This window comes from Nannospalax galili, unplaced genomic scaffold (genome assembly GCF_000622305.1).
Source record: "Nannospalax galili isolate Female #2095 unplaced genomic scaffold, S.galili_v1.0 scaffold3, whole genome shotgun sequence".
Taxonomy (NCBI): domain Eukaryota; kingdom Metazoa; phylum Chordata; class Mammalia; order Rodentia; family Spalacidae; genus Nannospalax; species Nannospalax galili.
Window position 1 is genome coordinate 1507684 of NW_008351466.1, and position 22894 is coordinate 1530577.

General features: G+C 38.0%; 1 protein-coding gene across 2 annotated transcripts in view; it reads left to right on the top strand.

The window, feature by feature from the left end:
* The window catches only part of Sytl4 (synaptotagmin like 4), a 56039-nt gene that overhangs the window by 19171 nt on the left and 13974 nt on the right, over positions 1 to 22894 (top strand). The window contains exons 2-12 of one of the 2 annotated variants that reach the window (XM_008848348.3): positions 5887 to 6028; positions 6279 to 6494; positions 6622 to 6728; positions 6974 to 7076; positions 18902 to 19003; positions 19474 to 19549; positions 19892 to 19982; positions 20098 to 20201; positions 20908 to 21003; positions 22049 to 22227; positions 22521 to 22623. In XM_008848348.3, coding sequence (XP_008846570.1) covers positions 5919 to 6028; positions 6279 to 6494; positions 6622 to 6728; positions 6974 to 7076; positions 18902 to 19003; positions 19474 to 19549; positions 19892 to 19982; positions 20098 to 20201; positions 20908 to 21003; positions 22049 to 22227; positions 22521 to 22623 — 1287 coding nt within the window. In that variant the 5' untranslated portion in view covers positions 5887 to 5918. Of the gene's footprint in view, positions 1 to 5848; positions 6029 to 6278; positions 6495 to 6621; positions 6729 to 6973; positions 7077 to 18901; positions 19004 to 19473; positions 19550 to 19891; positions 19983 to 20097; positions 20202 to 20907; positions 21004 to 22048; positions 22228 to 22520; positions 22624 to 22894 lie in introns of both variants that reach the window. The other variant, XM_029553630.1, reaches the window with a different exon arrangement.

Sequence of the window (22894 nt, forward strand, 5' to 3'; positions counted from 1 at the left end):
ATCCATGATCATGGGAGGTCCTTCCATCTTCTGATGTCTTCCTCGCGTTTTATTCTTTTATTATTAGTCAGCTAGCTAGAACATGGTTCGCTTAATCAGTGAACATTCTGTATAAGGTGCACAATACAGAGATCTAAGCCTGGGAAAGCAATAGAAACCACACAAATATTTAGAAATAGCTACTAGGACAGTAGAGACAGGTCTCATGAAGAATGTGTGGGATTGGGTTAATTTATATTTTCAAATTCAGGAGCCAGAGGGGGTTGAATGTTAATATGTATTAATTGTATCACTGCTTTAGATTGATCTGCTTTACATAGAATTCAGAGAGCAACATTTGGGAGTAGGTCCTCTCCTCCTTGCCTTGTTGAGGCGAGGTTTCTTTTACTGTTTGTGCCATGCTGTCATGGCATACACTAGGCTAGCTGATCTGCATGCTTCTGAGCATTTCTTTGATTTGTCCCATCTTCCCCGAGAACTGCTGTAATTACAAGCGTACACCATAACATCCTGTTTTTTGCATTGGCTCTAGGCTTAGAACTTAGGTTGTCAGGATTGCACAGTAATAAGCTTTACCTGCTGATCTATCTCTCCAGCCTTGAGAACAGTGATAGTATATATGGTTTATTTAAACAAAACTTTATGGTATAACTGCTTGAAGATCTGATTCTAACCTATGCTCATTCTTATACTTCATTCTTTACAGGAAACCACAGAAGGAAGTGGAAACAGTGGGTATGTGGTCCCATTTGTCAACTGTTGGAACCAGTGCTTGTGCTATAGGAGTCTTGTTCAGAAAGTCCTTTCCTGTGCCTATAAATTTCAATATATTCCCTACATTCTCCTCTATCTGATTTGGGTTTTGGGTCTTATGTTGAGGTCCTTGATCAAGTTGAGTCTTGTGTATGGTGAGAGCTAGGGAGTTCATTTCATTCTTCTCCATGCCCTTATCCAGTTTTACCAGCATCGTTTGTTGAACATGCTATCTTTTTCTCCAGTGTGTATTTTTTTGTTTCCTTTGTCAAAAATCAGATGACTGGAAATGTGTGAATTTAAATCTGGGTTCTCAATTCTATGTAATTGATCAATTTATCTGTTTTTATGCTGATATCATGCTGGCTGTATTGAACAGGAATGGAGAGAATGCACATCCCTGTCTCGTTCCTGAATTTAAGGGGAATGCTTTCAGTTTTTCTCCATTTAGTATGAGGTTGACTGTGATATCGTTGTATATTGCCTTTTTATTTTGAGACATGTCCCTTGTATGCATAGGTTAGCTATGACTGTTATCATGAATGGATATTGGATTATGTCAAAGGCCTTTTCTGCATCTAATGAGATGATCGTGTAGTTTCTGTCCTTGAATCCATTTATGTGGTGGATTACATTTTTTGATTAATGTATGTTGAACTATCCCTGCATCTCTTGGATCATGCCAACTTGATCATGGTGGATTATCTTTTTGATGTGTTCTTTTATTCAGTTTGTGAGAATTTTATTGAGAATTTTTACATCTCTGTTCATCAGAGAAATTGGTGTATAATTTTCTTTTTGGGTGGGGTGTGTTTGCCTAGTTTTAGTAGTAGAGTAACGCTGGCTTCATAGACAGGATTTGGGGGGTGTTTCTTCATTTTCTATTTTGTGAAATAATTTGAATACTATTGCTATTAGTTCTTCTTTGAAGGTTTGGTGGAATTCTGCACTGTGTTCTTCTGGTCTTGGTCTCTTTTTTAGTTGGGATATTTTAAATTATTGTATCTATCTCATTGATTGTTAGGGTTCTGTTTATGTCATTTTGATTTAATTTTAGTAGGCCATACATATGTAGAAAGTTATATATTTCTTTCAGATTTTCTAGTTAATGGAATATAAATTTTGAAAGTATATTCGTAGTGATTTTCTGAATTTCCTCCAGGTCTCTTGTAATGTTTCCCTTTTCATCTCTGAGTTTGTTTATTTGGGTGCTCTCTCTCTCTCTCTCTCTCTCTCTCTCTCTCTCTCTTCCTTTGACTAAAGGTTTTTCGATCTTGTTAATCTTTTTAAAGAACCAACTCTTTATTTATTTATAGGGTTTTTGTATAGTTTTCTTCATTTTTATTTCATTAATATCAGCCTTGATTTTATTTATCTCTTCCCATCTACTCTTTTTAGATGTTGTTTGTTCTTGGTTTTCCAGGGCTTTCAGGTGCATCATTAATTTATTTATATGAGATCTTTCTAATTTTCTTAAATGCTATAAAATTTCCTCTTAGGAGTGCCTTCATTGTGTCCCAAAGGTTTTGGTATGTTGTGTTTTCATTTTTCATTAAATTCTAGGAAAATTTTGATTTTATTCTTGATTTCTCCTGTGATCCAATTTTTATTCTTTGATTTACTTTTTTCATTTTATTTGTATAAGTGTTGTGCCTGCATGTATGTAGGTGTACCCATTTTGTGCAATGCCCAGGGAGGCTAGAAGAGGGCATTGGATCCCCAGGAACTGGAGTTATGCACAGTTGTTAGCTTCCATATGGGTCCAGGGGTCCTCTGCAAGAGCAACCAATGCTCTTAACTGTGGAGCCATCTCTCCAGCCCCACCTGTTAACTTTAAATGGTTACTAGATATTATGAATTTTACTTTGTAGAATGCTATATATTTTTGTATTACTGTAAATATTCTTTTGTTCTGTTTGGGATGCATTTAAGTTATTTGGACTTAAAGTTAGTCAGAAATAGATGTATCCTTTCAGGGTTTTCTGGTTAGATTTGGTAGGCAGGATCAGAGCAATGCAAAATTAGGCCTACTTGTTTCCTACTACTGAGGTAAAGCTTAGTCCTGGAGCCAGTGCCCTGTGAATCATGAGGTTTTCCTGTCTTGCTGCTGGAAGTAGGTATTGTTTCTGGCCCTGTGTTAATGATAGGTAGGCCTTGTGGTTTTTAGTCCTTTCAGGTGCTTCTTTCCCTGGCCTAGATGTTTCATCACAGGCATGCAATGTGCTGATTGGTCCTTTGCTAAATACTCCAGGGAGGCCTTGTGTAGGTCCCTAGATGGCTCTTTTTATGTTTTTATCAGGTACTCTACCTTAAGAACTCTAACTTACCTAAGGTTTGCTCAAATTCTCTGCTCTCTCTCAACTGTGTTTGTAACTCAGTTGTTTTTCTTAATTTTGGTTTTCAACATGTGATTTATTACCATAAAAAGATGTCACTTATGGGGCCGGAGAAATGGCTCAGCAGTTAAGAACACTTGACTGTTCTTGCAGAAGACCTGGGTTAAAATACCAGCACCCACATGGCTGCTAACAACTATCCATAACTCCAGTTCCAGGGGATCCGACAGCCTCATCTGTCCTCTGCGGGCATTGCATGACACGGGTGCACTTACCTACATGCAGGCAATACATACACATAAAATAAAAAAAGTCACTTAATTCATTGCACATCAAAGTGTTAAATTCCATATTTTCCCTTTTGAATTTCTAGAGAATAGTCTATCCCATAGTATGTAAACAGCCAGAGTGGTGGAAATGAGGCAAAGGCAGGTTTGTTTGCTAAGATATTAAGGACACATTTAGTCCATTATGATTTCTTCTTTGGCCTATAAGTTATTTGGATGTATCTATTAAATATTTCACACAGTATTGAGAGTAAAAGGTAATGTTAAGCTCTTATTTAATTTCCTTGAAGTCAAAGATTGTGGTTTATATGATGTGTTTTCTTTTTATCTTACTGAAACTTGCATTACAACCTAGGACATGGTCTTTTCTTGGGGTAAATATTCTGTGTGTTCTTGGAAAGAGTATTTCCAACTGGATATAGAATTGTTCATATGTCAGTTAAATCAAACTTGTTTTATTGACCAGCTTACTTATACATTTACTAATGATTTTTTTTTTGAGGCAGACATCATGTAAGCTAAGCAGGCCTCAAACTTTCTCTGTAGCAGAGAATGACCTTGAATCTCCTGATTCTACTGTTTCTGCCTCCTGAGTGCTGGGATTACAGGTGTGAGGCAGCATGCTGGGGTCTGAACTCAGGGCTTCAGGCATGCTGTTAAAGAATCTCTCAACTGAACTACATGCCTAGTATTAATCGCAGATAGTCTATCATCAAAAAGTATCACCAAAGATGTTTGATGGGTTTCCATCATATATGCAATAAATAATAGTTGTTCATTTTCAAGAATACTTAAGAGTTAAATGGTCCCCAACTTATCTTTGCCTCCATGCTCTTATACCAACAAACATATACTCACGGGGTTGGAGAGATGGCACAGCAATTAAGAGTGCTTGCTGCTTTTCTGAGGAAACATGTTCAGTTTCTAGTATCTACATCAAGCGACCTGTAAAACTGACTCCAGGGGATCCGAAATCCTCTTCTGGTCTTCCTGGGTTGCTACACACATGTGGCATACACACACAGACACACAAGCCCCCCCCATAAATAAAAAAATTACTCAGTTCAATAAGAGAAAATCCACTTTTTCTGTAAAACACTCCCATGTAAATAGCTCCCCACCTTGACTCTAATCTATGTAAGACAGAATTAGGTACTTCTGTAAGTTTTCATATATGTAGTTTACAGTTCTTTGATAACACTTAGTACATGGTACTGTGTTCACATATGTCAATCTTCCCTACTACCTTATAAATTCTGAAAGTCAAGAACCTTGTCTTACTCATCTCTGTGTCTTCAGGGGTTTGCATAATACTTCACAGAGTGGCGCTCGATAAATGTTCATGAAATGAGGGATGCTCTTCTCAAATGAAGTGCTACTGGCAAGAACTGTGAGGAACAGGGAGGAAGGTGGTGGAATCTTCTGAAGCCTATCAGAAAACTCACTGAACTCCAGGAACACAGGAACCAGTCAGAAATGGGGAACTGAGCCTAAACTGGCAATCTTTTATTGCCTATGATAATATTTTAAAACTTTCTATTTTTTAAAGATTTATTTCAAAAGATGGCCATAAATTATGTTTTGAAAATACTAGGATTGAAAATTTGAAACCAAAATATAAAATATTCACATATTCACGTTCAAGTTTATCTTTTTTTTTTGGTCTTTTTGATACAGGGTCTTTCTCTGTAACCCCAGCTGGCCTGGATCTCCCTATGTAGACCAGGCTGGTCTTGAGCTCTCAGAGATCTGCCTGCCTCTGCCTCTGCTGAGATTAAAGGCATGCGTCACCACACACCACCAAGTTTGTGAATCTTTAGAATGTATCTGAAGGACTATTGGAAACCAATGACTGTTGGGAGTGGGAGTGTCAGTCTCTTTCAAGAACGTGACTCTTAGAAGTTTAACCAGGCTCCAGTGAATGGACCTACACTGAAGGATACTTGGGGACAAAAAATAGAGTCTGTAGGCATATATGTGTATACATATGTAATAGAGTACATTAAATTGGGTGTGTAATAATGGGAGGTGTGGATAGGGGGCGGGATCTAAATACCATCAAAATATATTGTATGAAAATCGCAAAAATTCAATAAACACGGGGAAAATAAGCTGACAATCTTCATATACTTTCCCCTTGGCTACAGAGACCAGGACTGAAGAACATTAAAATAAAAGTTGGATGATTGAGGACCTACTTGTTGGAGAGTTTGGCTCAGCAGTTCTAGGCAATTTCTTGACTAAGATGCTTGTTCTGAACGACCCAAACATTTCCCAGAGTCACGAATTCTTTCTTGAAAATTCATTTTAGGGGATGGCTCAAGTGTTGAAGTATGAATGGTGAATAAATCTAATTCTTTTATTTTGTCTTTTTAGCCTGACTCAAGGAGGACATAGTCTAAAGAAAGGTTCTATGGCTGTGTACTTATTTTTGGAATTAGTCATCTTTTTGAAATGATTCTCTTATTTCAGGCAACTCTGATTGCTCTCCTTGTGTGTTTGCTTTGAAGAAAGAAGAGTAGAAGAAAAAGTAGACGACACCATGTCAGAGATTCTAGACCTCTCTTTTCTGTCTGAAATGGAAAGGGACTTGATCCTCAGTGTTCTGCAGAGAGATGAGGAACTCAGAAAAGCAGATGAGAAAAGGATTAGGTAAGAGTCCCAGAAAGAGTATGTACTAGCAGGCTTTCAACCAATGATATCTAAGCTTTTCTGTATCTTCCTTCTCTGACAGAGGTGTGTATATGATTTTACAACTCCATATTGAGTCAAATTGGGCTCTGAGTTTGTTGCTCTCACAGAACCCAATAGTTTTGCTGTCTTTGTCCCAACACTTCCACATTGCTCCATCTAATTTGGACAGGTGCTGAGCTCACTTTTGCTTCTCTTTTGGGTGTTGCAGGAGACTGAAGAATGAGCTACTGGAGATAAAAAGGAAAGGGGCCAAAAGGGGTAGCCAACACTACAGTGATAGAACCTGCGCTCGGTGCCAGGAGAGCCTGGGCCGTTTGGTTCCCAAGAGCAACACTTGTTTGGGTTGTAATCACCTTGTGTGTCGAGATTGCCGTGTTCAGGAAAGCAATGGTTCCTGGAGGTGCAAGGTGTGCGCCAAAGAAATGTGAGTATGGCGTAGTAAAGAAAAGAGCTGAGGTACCTGTAGTATGAATTTCTCTCGTGAGACTTTGTTAGTGGAATGGCAAGAGATTTCATTTATACATCTGCTGTTTTCTTTTATTATTTTCCAGAGAGCTGAAAAAAGCAACTGGAGATTGGTTTTATGACCAGAAAGTAAATCGCTTTGCTTACCGAACAGGCAGTGAGATAATCAGGATGTCCCTGCGCCGGAAACCAGGTACTACCTGTAACTAGAGGCTGTTTCTAGATGGGTATAGACTTAGTGACCATTGACTTGTGTAGGAATCCTATATTCTGACTGGTGGTGGTTTAACTCCATGGGCTCAGCCAGTTTGAGTAAATATAAAAGATTGTATCCTTTCCAGCCACAAGTGGGTCTGTTTTAGTGGAGATACTATGAAAGTTGGTTCACATGCTTGCCTTTGTCACTACCAACCTACCATGTTTTGATTTGTTTTGAAGCAAATAAAAGAGAGACAGTGGGACAGTCCCTCCTTCAGCAGACGCAGATGAGCGATATCTGGCCAGGAAGAAAGATCATTCAGGAGCAACAGAAGGAAGCCAGGTAAGAACCAAGGCATTATTATAATATTTAGGCTACAATATCACTTTAGTTTTTTAAATTATTTTTACATCTCTTTCTAAAATAATATGTATCATTATAGAAAAATGGGAAAATATTGATTGAAATAAAGAAGGAGAAAAACTCAATCCTAACTCCACCAGCCTCATGTAAACATCGACTTTTTGGCACATTTACTTTATTTTTCCTAAGAACAAATTGAAGAATATTAAAAAGAACACATACTCATTATTGAGAATTCAACCAGTAAAATGAAAAGCAACAAGTCATGCAAGCTCTTTTTAATTCAGTTTATACAGTCTAAACACCATTTCAGAGATTTCTATCTGTAGAGGGATGACTGGATGGACAAACTGGAAAAAATGAATTTGGATGATAATGTAATAAATAAAAAATGATTCTGCTTAATTTTACTTAAATTTAACAGAATAAAACACTTAAGTAGAATGAAAGAAATTCTCATCTCCAAAGATATCTTTCTTTATGATAAAAGATAGTAATCATTAACATCTCCCCAAGCTTAGGAGAAAAATATGAAAATCATTTATCAGTTAATCTCTCTTAAGTGTTTCTTCTAATAGCTTTATTGAAACATAATTCACATGCCATATAATTGACCCACATGTGCTGTGCAGTACAATGGTTTTCATATATATACAGAATGGTGCATCCATCACAATTGATTTTACAACATTTTCATCAACTTAAGAAGAAGCTCTTTACTCTTCAGTTATCACCGTCCCCTAATCTCTCTATTCCTCCCCATCCCTGAGCAGTTTCTGATCTAGTTACTGTCTCTGTTTACCTGTCTTAGATATTTCATATAAATGGAATAAAAAAGTATGTGGTCCTTTGTATCATTTAACACAGTGTTTTTATGTTTTATTCATGGAATAGCATGTGTCAATCCTCCATTCCTTTTTATTTCCAAATAGCATTTTAATATATATATATACATATACATACATCATATTTTATTTATTCCTATTTATGGAAATTTGGGTTATTTCTACTTATTTGCCCTTAAGGATAATACTGCTGTGATCATTTTAAGAGTTTATATAAGTAAATGTTTTCATTTCTCTTAGGTAGACACGTAGGGGTGAAGTTAGTGGTTACTTTCAGTGTTAAACATTATCAAGGCCAATGGCAATTGCCTTTATTGTTTTGGGAGACTCTTGGATTCCCCACTGATCAACAATTCAAAAGGACGATTCCCAGGCCTGGCACTTGGGTTTTTGTTAGATAGGCTATGGCTCTTGGGGGAAGCATTATTACCTTGTGTGGTATAACTCCATTCAAAATACACCCCCCCCCACACGCGTGCACACACAATCCTTATATAGATATATATCAGAATATTATTTAGTCATGAAAAACATAGATGGAACTGGGAATCATTATGTTAAGGAAAATTGACCAGGCACAGAAAGACAAGTACCACATTATCTCACTCAAATGAAAATTCTAAAGAACAATTTGATTATATATAAGTCAATAGTAGACCAGTGGTTCTCAGAAGCTAGGGATAGTGGAAGTGTTAATGAATATTTACTAAGTTATACTTAGATCAGTGTAAGAAGTTCTGGTGTGTGACTCTCAATTCACATGATACATGATAATAATATATATTTAAAAAACTAGAATAGTTTTCACCATAAAGAAATGATGATTATGAAAACAAATATCTATGTTTATCTTGATTTAAGCATTATATAATGTGTACATTTACTGAAATACAATGTGGTATCTCATAAATTTGTATAATTTTTATATATCACTTAAAAATTCAAAATATTTTAAAAATAAAATTAATTTAAAAAGAAAGTAATGTGACACATAATATTTCACTCAAAGAGGAATTGCATATATGATAGTGGGCCCACAAAATTATATATAAAGATACTTTATGTTGTTTGCACAAGTTTGAAATTTCCTAGCTGCATTTCTCAGAGTGTAAAGCAACTCATGACTGAAATTAATATTTATTTCTTAAACTAAAGTATAGACAAATGTGAAGAAGAGATAAATTACTTCAAATTGAAGTGAGAAGCCTGTCTAGAAGAATGTACATATACTGCATCAGAAAAACAAAAGTTATAAACCAAACTTCCAAATCCCAGCATAGATGTGGGGAAGTGGATAAGAAATCCCAATCTTGTCTGAGGAACTATTGGCAACTAATGGCTTCTGGAAAGGGAAGAGTCAGTCTTGTTTAAGGAACATTCTTGGGAGAGTGACCATGTGGTGGCACATGCCTTTAATGCCAGCACTCAGGAGGCAGAGGCAGGTGGATTTCTGTGAGTTCAAGGCCAGCCTGGTCTACATAATGAGTTCCAGGCCAGCCTGGGCTACAGGGAGACCCTGTCTCCAAAAGACCAAAAAAAAAAAAGCAACATAGACAATCCTATAGAAAATGAGCAAAAGACTTGAATAGATATTTAATTAAAGATAATATATATAGATGTCAAATAATAATTTGAAACCACTAATTATTAGAAAAAGCAAATAAAAATTACAATAAGTGCCATGTGCCCACTAGAATGGCTAAAATAAGAAAAAATGATTGACTATAGTAGTTGTTGGTAAGGAGGTAGAACAACTGGAATTCTCATTTACTTCTGTAGAATTGTACAGAGGTGCAGGCACTCTGACAAAACAGTTCAGTAGTGTCTTTTAAAAAAAGTTCACTGTACACCTACTGTGTGCTTCAGACTTTTTATTTTGGTCTTTTTGAGACAAGGTCTCCCTGTAGCCCCAGCTGTCCTGGAACTCACTATGTAGACCAGGCTGGCCTTGAACTCACAGAGATCCACCTACCTCTGCCTCCCAAGTGCTGGGATTAAAGGCGTGCATCACCACACCCGGCTGCTTCAAACTTTTTAATTCTAGATATGTAACTCAAGAGAAGTGAAAGCATCTGTTCATCTAAAGACTTATAATGTTCAAAGCAGATTCATTTATTTTTTAACACAGCAAGGGATTATTTTATTGGATTTTTGCAGTGTTGGGACTTGAATTTAGGACCTCACATATGCGAGGCATTGCTCTACTGTTCAGCTATATTCCCAACCCTGGAATTAAAACAATGTTTAAATATGATGCTAGGGAGATTGCTCAGGGGGTAAAGTGCTTGCCAGCCTAATATGAAGATCAGAGTTTGGATCCCTCAACTCCACTTAAAAGTTAGGTGGGAATGGCAGTCTGTCTGTAATCCTAGAATGGAAGGGGTTTAGAGAAAGGCTTCCCAGAGCAAGATGGCTATCCAGATTCAATGAGAAACCCTGTCTCATTATATAAAGTGGAGAGAGATCACACTAATGTTAAGCATGGACTTATATATACGCATACACATATGCATGCACACAGATGTACATGTGAACTCACATACATGCATGTATACCACACACATATACGCAGAAATTATTTAAATATATTTACACATAGAACTAATTACATTTATGAACCTCTAGAGAACCATATTAAAGCAAATTTAAAAACAAACACCCTACAAAACCAAAAGTTGTCATATTAATACAAATTTGATTTGATATGTGATGTTGCTTTGCTGAAATTGCATCTCTGCTTGCTTTTTATCTTTTTTTTTCTTTTTCTTTTTCTTTTTTGTTGACTTGATCTTGTGCAGATAATCATAACTGCAGTGTGTTTATGGATGCAAATGACCATTTCGAGTCCCAAAGACAACAACATTTCACAGTAGTCCTCTCTATCCTCTGGCTCTTACATTCTTTTCTCCATTTTTCTGTGATATTCTCTGAACCTTGGCAATAAAAGTTGATATAGATATCCCATTTAGGGCTGAGCACTCAATAGACCCTTATATGTAGCATTTTGACTAGTTATGAGTCTCTGCAGTAACTTCTAACTACTGCAGAGGGAAACTTCTTCTCATCAAAGTTGAGGGCAGCCCTAATCTATGGGTATGAGCATAAACATTTAGAAGGCAGTTTGATAGTGTGTTATTTAGCAGACAGCAGTATTGGGTTCTTTCCTAGGGCCTGTGACCTCCCAAACCATGGGCTTTCGACAACTACAGTACTAGGCCTAAATTCCTTCCTTTGGAATGGGCCTCAAATTCAAACCAAATGCAATTGATTACCTCTATATACTGTGTGCCACTAGTACATGACTGGGCACATTTTTCCTGGCAGGTTGCTAGTGTAGCATGAAGGGTTGGCGACAGAGATATCATTGATGTATTTCCTCCCAAGGTAGCCTATATAACACCTTCTAGCACTATAAAAGCCACTCAGCAGGAAGTTTTCAGGTCAGTTCCAGCTTCACGTCCTTAAATCAATGCATGTTGTGCTTTCATCAGTAGGTCTTACCACATAGTTCTTGTGGGCAACTAAGAGCAATGTAATAGCTTGTGTCATTTGGGGGGGATGTCTCTATAGCCTCTTTGACCAATAGCTCATAGGGAGATATTCAACATCAGGTACTGAGATTTTCATTTAATAACCCATGTTTTCTGGGGGAATCATTGTCCATCCAAGCAGAGTATATGGGTTCAAACTCCTTTAATCTTTTAATTACATTTTAAAAATTACTTTACAAAGCAGTGAATTTCCATAAGTTTTTTTTTTCTTACATCCTTAGTTTTGGTTAATGCACCCCACCCCTCCTCTTCCTTTCCCCCATCCCTACTTAAACCATTAACTCCCAGTATTACCTCCTCTATCTCCATATCATATGTATTTTATTATCTTCTCCCCTCTTAAGACCTCTTCCCTTCTCCCTCTCACAGGTCTTTTCTAGCTTCCTGAACATTACTGACACACCAAGTTAAGCATACAAATCTAAAAATTCAAAGTTCAGATCCACATATCAGGAAGAACATGCTGTAGTTTTCTTGCTGGAGTTGGGCTATCTCACTTAGTATAATATTTTCCAGTTCTATCCAGTTTCCTGCAAATTGCACAATGTCATATTTCTTTACAGATGAACAAAATTCCGTAGTGTATATGCACCAAATGTTCATTTTCTAATCATCAGTTGATGGGACATCTAGGCTGATTCCATTTCCTAGGTCTTGTGAATGGAGCAGCAGTGGACATGGATGTGCAAGTTCCTCTATAGGAGCATATGAATTCTTTTCGATATACACCCACGAGTTATATAGCTGGATCATGTGGTAGTTCTATTTTTAGCTTTTGAGAAACCTCCGTACTGACTTTCATAGTGGTTGTGTCAATTTAAACCCCTATCAACAGTAGATAAGCATGTCTCTTTCCCCACATCCTCACCACAGTTTGCTGTCATTTGTTTTCTTGATTCTGAATGAGATGAGATGGAACTGCAAAGTAGTTTTAATTTGCATTTCTTTGATGGCCAATGATATTGTTTTAAAAACTGCTTTTTAGCTATTTGTATTTCTTCTTTTAAGAGCTATCTGGTTGGGCTGGAGAGATGGCTCAGATGACTGCTCTTTCAGTTCCCAGCACCCACATGGTAGTTCACAACCATCTGTAACTTCAGTTCCAGGGTATCCACCCTAGTTGTATACTATGCAACTCATGCAGTTATGCAGGCAAAACTCATGTACATAAAATAAAAAATAAATCAACCTTTTTTAAAAGAAGAACTCTCTGTTCAGTTCAATGGTCTATTTTCTCTTCATTGGGTTGTTTTCTTGATGTTCATTTTCTTGAGTTCTTTGTATATTCTAAATGCTAATTCTCTTTATAGCTAGCAAAGATTTTTTCCCATTCCATACAATATTTCTTCATTTGACTGACAGTTTCCTTTGGTATACAAAAGCTTTTTAGTTTTGTGAGTTCTCATTTGTTGAGTAATGGCCTGAAGACTATTGAGCACTAGGAGTCCTACTCAGAAGCTCCTTACCTACGCCAATTTTGAAGTGTGCTCCCTACTTTTTTCTCTAGCTGTTAACAGAATTTCAGGTCTTAGTTGACGTCCTTGATCCACTTGGAATTGATTTTTGTGCAAGGTGAGAGATAAGGATTTAGGTTATTCTATGTATAGATTTTCAATTTTTCCAGCACCATTTGTTGAAGCTACTATCTTTTCTCCAATATGCATTTTTGGCCTATTTGTTGAAAATCAGATGGTTGTAGTGATGTAGCCGTGTAACCAGGGCCTATATTCTATTCAGTTGATCCATGAGCCTGTTTTATGCCAGTACCATCCCATTTTCACTGCTATGGTTTGTAGTATAACTTAAAATCAGATATGGTGATACCTCCAGCAGTATTATTTTTGCTCAGGATTGCTTTGGCTAGCTGGGTGTCTCTTGTGCTTACATGTGAATTTTAAGATTTGTTTTCTGTTTCTGTGAGGAATTAGCACTGGAATTTTTTATTGGGATTGCATTAAAGCTTTAGATTGCTTTTTGTAGGATAGCCACTTTCACAATGTTGATTCTTCTAATCTATGAGCCTGGAGGGGCCTTCCATCTTCTTGTGTCTTCTTCAATTTCTTCAGTGTTTTAAAGTTTTCATTGCAGAGATCTTTTAAATCCTTGATTAGGTTTATTCTAAGGCATTTTATTTTATTTATTTTATTATATTGAGGCTCTTGTGGATGGGACTATTTTTCTGATTTCTTTTTCAGGTTGTTTGTCATTCCTATATAGGAAGGCTAGTGATTTTTCTGTTAATTTTGTATTTTACTACTTTATTGAAGGCAGTTACCAGTTTTAAAAGTTTTCTGGTGAAGTCTTTAGGATCTCTTATGTATAGAATAATAACTTCATTTATAATAGCTAAAACATGGAAACAATTCAAATATCCACCAATGGATGAATGAATAAAACGATGGTTGGTTTGGACCATGGAGTACTTCTCAGCTATTGGAAGGAATGAGCTGTTTACACATGTAACATGAGTGAATCTCAAAATAATTATGTTGACTAAAAGACATCAAAACAAAAAGAGTATGTACTACATGATTTTATATGAGTCTGTTATATAAATTTCCAGAAAATGCAAACAATTTTAGAGACAGAAATCAGACCAACATTTGCATGGGGACAGGGGTCAGGAAAGGAAAGAGGAATTACAAAGGGGCATGATGAAACTTTGGGAGAGTGATGAATAGGTTTCTTTAAAAAAATTATGTGTGTGAATGTTTTGCCTGCATGTATGTAAGTGCGCCACATGCATGCAATGCCTCTTGAGGTCAGAAGATGGAACTGGAGTTATGGAGTTATGGTTGTTAGCCACTATGTGACTGATGGGAACTGAACCTGGGTACTGTGCAAGAGCAGCCAGTGCTCTTAACTGCTGAGTCATCACTCCATCCCTGGATATGGTTTTTAAGCATGTGCAGCCTATTTATGTCAGGGAGTTAAAAAAATAATACAGTAGACACTATAGCATGGATACCATTCCTTGCCAGTACCAAAGCTCTTCATCCTTTTTTTTTTTGTGTGTGTGGGGGGTGTTTTGTTGTACCTGTGTTGTACATACCTGTGATTTTATCCACATAGCCTTAGGTGGGTGACTCATCTGTTCCAGGTGATGAGGCCCCCTTATTCCTTTGCGGATATGGATAAAAATGGCTTTTATTTGCTGAACTTGATTAACACATCTGACATCATCGGTCAGAATGTAATTTCTGAAATATACTGCTTCTGGCTGTCTGTGACCTCTTATGTTATTGGACTGAGAAGACTTATTTATTCTAAACATGAAAACAGATCAAGTGACCATAAGTGATTTTTTACATAAAATTACAGAGCCTCAGAGATAATTTAATTCAACCCTCTTATTTTTATAGAAAAGAAAGCAGGATAAGTGATTTACCTGAGATCACACAGATAGTTAGAGTCCAGAACTCCTCCTATCTCTTAGTTTATTTTTTACTGCACAGATGTCAAATAATTGCTTTTTTGCCCTACGGTTGTTTGTATCAGCTCTGGATCAGTACGTATTAATCTTCAGGAAAAAAGAAATACAAGCACAAAACACTCCATGGGCCATTGTTAAATGATGTCTCCAGTGGAATGATTCTGTTTGAAGTTCTTTTTCTCCTGTGAAGCAAAGGAAACAAAAGAATGTTTTTAAAGCAAATAAAATAAAATTGAGCCCCTTGCAGTGCCTTGTATGATAAAGTTAGTGCATTTGTCAAGGAATGACCAGTTTCACCTCCTGTATACGCTGAGATTTCAATGCAACCCCTGCTGTTTGTTTGCACAGAACTACCTCAAACATCATGTGATAACTTGGAAAGCTTATTCTCCACTGGCTGAGACATTATAGATCTGGTTACCTCATTTTTGTTCATGTGCTTGCTCATTTGTTTGATCAATATATATGAATGCTTACTGTGTGCCAGGTACTGTTTTAGGCACTGGGGCACACTGGTCCCAGATGCATAAAGGTCCTTTGTGCATAACCTATAAATTTTGAGATAGGGAACACAGAAAATACATTCTCAAATAAATATGTAGTATACCATATATTGGCAAGTGATGGGGAAAATTAAGTAGACTGAAGGGATAGGGAGTGCCAGGAACATAAGTGCATATACATATTTTCTTTAGCATAGTTAGGGCAAGCCTTAATAATAGGGTGACATTTGAGAAAGGCCATGGAACAAATGCAGGAGTGAGCTTGAGAGTATCTGGGGGAGGAGCACTGTAGACAGAATACTCAGTAGATGTAAAGAACCCAAAATGACACATGTGTAATCTGCAGTTGAGTTGGAGAGTGGCTATGAGGAAATTAGAATGGAAATGGGTGAGAAGCCAGCCCTGTAAGACTTTGTTGACACTTGTAAAGAATGTCATTTACTCTGAGAGAGAAGGATATCAGAATGAGTGACATGGTTTTATTGCTTCACTTTTACAAACGGGGGCAAAATTCACATAACATGAAGTCATCATTTTAGCTATTTCAAGTTCGATTCTGTGATTGTTAGAACTTTGGAATCCCTACTCTGGATTTATTATATTAATTGAGTCATGCAAACTGTGGACATTTTATTTGGCTTCTTTAAGTTAACAATATTTTTAGTATTCATCCATGTTGCAGCAGATGTAAGAGCTTCATGGTTTTTCATGAATGAACAATATTCCATTGTATGAATATATAACATTTTGGTTAGCCCATCAGCTGTAGATTTGACTATTAAGAATAATACTGCTATGCTCTGTCTCTTGTCCTCCTAGTAGCTATCAATTGCCAAAAGGTCCTTAGGTTGGGTTTGGAGTTCTTAGCCACTTCCCCTTGACTGTGTTAGGATTTTGTCTGGTTTGAGCTTGCATAGGACTTGTGCATGATGCCACCATTGCTGTGAGTTCATATGAGTAACTTTATAGCTGTCAGGAAGACTCTGTTTCCTTGAGGTCATCTACCCCCCACCCCCAAGGCTCTTACAATCTTTCAGCCTCCTCTTCTGCAATGATCCCTGAGCCTTGGGAGGCAGAGGTCTGAAATAGGTGTCCTATTCAGGGAAAAGCACTCTGTGGCCTCTTGTTCTTTGCACATTGACTCTTAGTGGGCCCAGTGGATGGCCCCATGCTGAAGGACATATGGGGACACAAATCAGGTTCCAAATGTTGTATTATAAACATATGATATGTACATATATAATATATCTAATATGTAACACACTGCATATATGTAATATACACATAAACAATGTATGTAATTCATAGTATATTTATATGTAATATATATCACATATATATGAGAGTACACTAAATTGAGTGAGGGTGTGATGGGAGGAGGTGCAGATAGGATAGGGACTCTAAATACCATCAAGCTATATTATATGAAAATTATAATAAAATTCAATAAAAATAAAATTATTAAAAAAGAATAATACTGTTATGAACATTCATGTTAGTTTTTGTTGAACATACTCTTTTCATTCCATTGGATTTATGCCTTAGAGTAGATTTGCTGGTTCTTTGGCTAATTCTATGTCTGCTTTATTTTTTATTGGTTTTAATCAGTATTTTTGAGATGGGGAATGTGAAGCAGAAGGAGACCTCACTGTCTCAGTCTCCACAGAAATTCTGACTATAGGCATGCACCACTGCACCTGACTTGGTTTGTACTTTAAAAGCTTATTTGGCAATTGTGTTGTAGATAAAGTTCTTGGGAACAAGAGAAGAAGCGGAGATCAGTGAGAAGGTGCTCATGATCACCAAGCTCCTAGATGATGGTTGATTGGATAGAGAAATTGCAGTGAAGGGGATGGGAGCCTGTTCTAGTGATACACAGAAGATGGAGCCAACAGGATTTGCTGATAGATGGATGAGTCATCACATTTTTGATCTGAGAAATTAATGGATGAGCTTGAGGGACGGGCAGGTTTGAAGGAGATTAATGACTCTAGTTTTAGACTTGTGTTTAAAACATTCAAGTTGAGATGTGAAATAGGCTGTTGGGGAAAAAGTCTGCAGTTTGGGTAAAAGATAAATGTGAGCTTTTAGTTTACAGATAATATTCAAGGCCACGAGCATAGATGGACTCAAGAGGGAGTGATTCAGATACAGAAGAGAAGCAACTCAGGGGAGAAACCTGCACAGACACAAGCATTCTGTAAGAGGAAGGACCAGTAAGGAAGACTGGAGGAGGAAGAAGACTCAGAGGAGGGAACCTAGAGAGTGTGGAGTCATGAGGGCCAAGGGAACATGTTTGGGATACTTCCCTCTTTCTTGCTTCTCTTATTAATTCTGTGAACTAAGGAATCCAGGAGTGGTGTTCTTCCTTTTAAGGAAGAAATGCTCTTTTGAATGCCCAGGATCATCCTTCATTAAGTTGAGAAAGAATTCAGATCTTTTATTCTTTTCTTTTACACTATTGCCTGCATGCATGTAAGTGCACCTGTTTTGCAATGCCTGTGGAAGTCAGAAGAGGACATCAGAATCCCCTGGAACTGCAGTTACAGTTATCAGCCACCATGTGGGATCTGGGAATCAAACCTGTGTCCTCTGCAAGAGCAGGCATGCTCTTAACCACTGAGCCATCTCTAGAGCCTCAAATTCTGACTTTTTAAATGATATCTTTGTACACACTGCTTATTTCTGAACATACATAAACTCCACTGAGGACAGTTATTAGAGAACCCAGTCACTAATATTTGAGTATCTACTCTATGCTTGCCTATCTTCTAGGTAGCATGAACAGAGCAGAGGGTAAGAAATATAGACACTGTTCTCATGAAATGTAATATGAAAGAGGAGAAAGACAGGAAGTGAATAATTTATGGTATGAAGTATATAATTTGTGAATTATATACATGTGAATAAATACATATATAATGGTGCTGCCAAGAAATCAGAATGCATTGGTAATCGGCCTTGGAGTCAGAGATATATGGAGCAATTGACAAATAAGGAGAGACCTGAAGGAATACGTTTAGTAGCTAAGGAGGAGTGGTCATTGCAAAAAGAGCATGTCAAGCACAGAAAGGAGGAAAGAAGCAAAGGTTTGGGATACTTGGGAAATCAGAAGAGCTTAGTCTTCTGGAATGTAAAGTGTGAAGAGGAGTGGAGGGTAAAGATGAAGCTGCAGAACTTAGGTCACTAGAATTTTCTTGCTATGCTAAGGAGCTTGAATTCAACCCCTATAACAATGGGAAAATACTGCAGTGTTTTAGAAGTCTGCTCATATCACTGGGACTATGGCTCATTGGTAGAGCACTTGCTTAGTGTGTGTGAGGATCTAGGCTTGATTCCTAGCACTGCAAAAGCTACTCACATGTGTTGAGAAAATCAGTCTGGTTAACATTATGAATTGGTTGCAAAGAAAACCAACTAGAGGCAGATGAGTTCACCTCCTCTAAACACTGGCTCTTGCTTTTTCTTCTAGTGTGGCATTTGAAGTGCCAAAGCTGAAAAGTGGAAAGAGTGCATTGGAGGCTGAGAGCGAGAGTCTGGATAGCTACACAGCTGACTCGGATAGCACCTCCAGGTGGAGTTCCCCGATCTCCCTCACCTCTGCCCACACTGAGCACTCATTTTGATCTCTAGCCATCAGGACGCAGGTCTCCTGTGCCTTGAATGTTCCTGATCTTTGTCCTCCAGAAATTGAATGAAATCTTATCTCTGACTACACCAGAAGTCTTTCTTTAGCACTGCTCTTGCTTTGGCTCTGAGAACAGCTTCCTCGAGTGTCCTCAGGAGGTTGTACTGTGGAGGATTCTTCCTAAGCCAGAGGCAGCTGATGCTGCTGTCCCTTAAGAATAGGGGTGTGAGTATTTGTGTTTGTGCAAAGTTCCTTGCCTGATCTTCTGCACTCCTTCAAGGTAACTCAGAGGTGAAATGTACCTTCTTGATTTGGTTGCTGTAATGATGCCAAGCCAGTGACTAGCTAGAGCTTTGGGGCCTGGGTAGAAGAAGGAGGAAAAGAAGTGACTTAGTTCTAACTTCTGATGATTCCAGGAGAGATTCTCTGGATAAATCTGGACTCTTCCCAGAATGGAAGAAGATGTCTGCTCCCAAATCTCAGGTGGAGAAGGTAAACTGCGTGCTATTGATTTTTCCCATCCAATCCCTGCCGTCCCTCTATCCTTCCCCTCCCACCCTCTCCCTCTCCCTTTCTTCTTATCTCAGTCAGAATTTAGACCAGAAATTTGACTAAAATTTACTTCAGATTCACTTAGAAGCATTTCAAATTGTTGGTTGAGGTGTGTGTGAAAATAGGTTTTTGTAGTGCTTCTGGGCATTTAATCTTTCTTCTAAGTTTGTCACAGTTGGGTGAAAATCTGACCCTTATTCTGCTTATGACCATCTGTCCCTGCTCAGTCCTTTCATCTATCTGCCTGTCTTTTTCCATTCCCTTGCTCTTCTTCCTTCTTAGGAAATTCAACCAGGGAGTCAAAATGCAGTGTCTATGGATGAGGGTGACATGATATTCAAGAAGAATACCAGAAAAATCCTCAGGCCTTCAGGTAGCTGGTTTTCCTTCATGGCCTCCTGAGAATGGCTTTCTAAGTACCCTTGCTGGGCTCTTGGTCTGGAGTGCAGAAGATCTCTTTTGACTTGAGTTCTTGGTCTTTTACTCAGACTACACTAAATCTGTGATAGATCTTCGTCCAGAAGATGTGGCACAAGAAAGTGGCATCTTGGGAGACAGAAGCAAATCTGTACCAGGGCTCAGTGTGGATATGGTAAGTTCTGTTATATTTCACTTGGCCACTATATTAAAATTTTTTAAATTTACAGTTGGCTTTATTGCCTAATTTTCTCCTCCAGTGTGTTTAATTCTTTAGAAAAGGTGAAGTAACTCTTAATTTACTCAAAATTTGTGAAGTAGTGTCCATTCCTGATTACCTTAATGGAAAGAGCCTGTCTTTGGTATCGCTTGTCTTCTATCACATGGTTGGATATGTGGTTGGCAGCTGGAATAAATGCTTATTCTGATTCAAAAATAAAGACAGGGCCAGCGAGATGATTCTGTGGGTAAAAGCAGTTGCTATATGAGCCTGACAACCTGAGTTTGATCCCTGGAACCTACATAAAGTTAGAAGGAGAGAATCAATTGCACAAAGTTGCTTTCTGAACTCTACACACGCACACCATCCACACACAAATAAGTAGAGATTTAAAAATATATAAAGAGATGGCTAGACTATGGTAGTCAAATGAGAAAGAGTTATAAAACCTATGAAAAATAATAAGTACTTGTATTCTTTTGCGATACGAAGAAGATGACTGGACTAGATCTAGGAAGCTGGGAATCAGGGGACATTAATAGCAAAGATATATGCATACATGTTAACATAAAAACTCAAAACTTTTGCAACCAATTTTGCTTCACACTGAAGTAAAGATATTAGTTTTAGAAACTTTTATTAACTCTATTTATTGCTCCAGGAAGAAGAGGAGGAGGAAGAGGAAGACATTGATCACCTGGTGAAGTTACATCGTCAGAAACTGGCCAGAGGCAGCATGCAAAGTGGCTCCTCCATGGTACTATGTGTTTGTGCTTATAGACACATTGGAGTACCAGGAAGGAAAGAAGAGTCTCCCTAGAACAGACTCAGGACCTGGGGGAATCATCCTAGTCACTCTTTCTATGCACATGCATTTGTTTGTTCCTATCCTTACCTTAGACCCTATGTACTAAGTGTACTCCTGATGTATCCTGAACCTCTGCTCTGGAGTTTCTCAAAAGAGATAGTAAAGGCTAGGGGCAGTCTATCATCCCAACTTTGTGAAAAGGAACTGTAACTTCTCTGCAACAGTAACCAGGCCATGGAGCAAACAAGATCAGACCTCTTCATGTTAGGCTGGTCCCTATTCTCACACTGAAGGCCACGAGGAATGCCTTTGCCAGATTGACATTGAGGTGTTGATAGGGATCAACAATACAAAGTAGCCTCATGAAGTTAAAAGGGACATTTGATAATCTGTGCCTATCTCTGTCATAAGTATAAAGATTGATATTTAGGTAAACATAGTTGGGAAGAATGATTAGATTTTCAACTCACATAGGAAGAAAATGTTGAGTTCTTCTTACACAGCAGGGTGCTATCGGACAGGAGGTGGTGCCTTTCATTTCCAGTAGTGTCTACTGCACTACTCCTAATTCTGGCCTAATTTCTTTCCTCTATAGATATTGCTAGATAAAAGGTAAAATAATTAGGGCACCATGTTTTAATTAGTAATTAACCCCTTCTAGCTAATGTTGTAACATATATAACACAGATAGACTTACCTGCACTTACCTCCCTACCCCTTTCCTACCTCCTGTGGATGGTAAAAATTAACAATAAATTGTATAAAAGGAGGGGGGGAGAGACACTAATAGCCCATACGACTCACAAGCTGAATTATTAACCTGAACAATTGTAAATATGCTGCCAGAGCTGACTTACCCTCTGGGTAAAGGACTATTGACACTGACTCTTTGCATGTCTTTCTGAGACTTCTGGCCTTATTGTGAGGGAAGATGTGAGCAATGTGTGAGGCGGAGTTTGTCTTCCTTAGACATTTGTGGTTGCTTTGCCCACAGAGTACCATCGGCAGCATGATGAGTATCTATAGTGAAGCTGGTGATTTTGGGAACATCTCTGTGACTGGCAAGATTGCCTTTTCCCTGAAGTTTGAGCAGAAAACACAGACTCTGGTCATCCATGTGAAGGAGTGCCATCAGCTGGCTTATGCTGATGAAGCAAAGAAGCGTTCTAACCCGTGAGTGCTTCTGGAACATGATTAGTGCTCTGAGATGAAAAAGCAGACCTCAGCATCAGTCTGAGCACTCTTGAACCAAATTTATGAATTTCTTGGGGAGGGGTAGAACGGTGAGGTGTGATGTATTAAAGTGCCTGGGACTTGGAAGAAGCAAAAATGCATATCTGTGAAGGCTTGCTGTGACATTCTTGACATTGCATTTCATCACAACTTATTTTTATGCTGAGCAGGGAAGTGAAGAAGAGACTTGTATAAAGCTAGAAAATTATTTAGTTGCTGTCTTTGGTTTTTAGGTATGTGAAGACTTATCTTCTGCCTGACAAATCCCGCCAAGGAAAAAGAAAAACGAGCATCAAACGTGACACCATCAATCCACTGTATGATGAGACCTTAAGGGTAAGCATGTAGACCCTGAGGGGAGAAGGTTTTGTTCTGTTTTGTGCTATAGCTATGCCTCTGCATTTTGGTTGGATGACCATGTCTATGCCTGAGGATTCATTTTGGGCATCTGTTCACATCCTGACCTCCCCGGGAAGAGAACAAAGGTGATTTGGCATCCTTGGATTTTTGTGATGTTAGAAATTCACATGACCACAAAGCGTATTTTAGAGAATTATTTGAATGTGAAGGAGATGACTTAGTAAGTAAAAGCACTTGCCTCCAAACC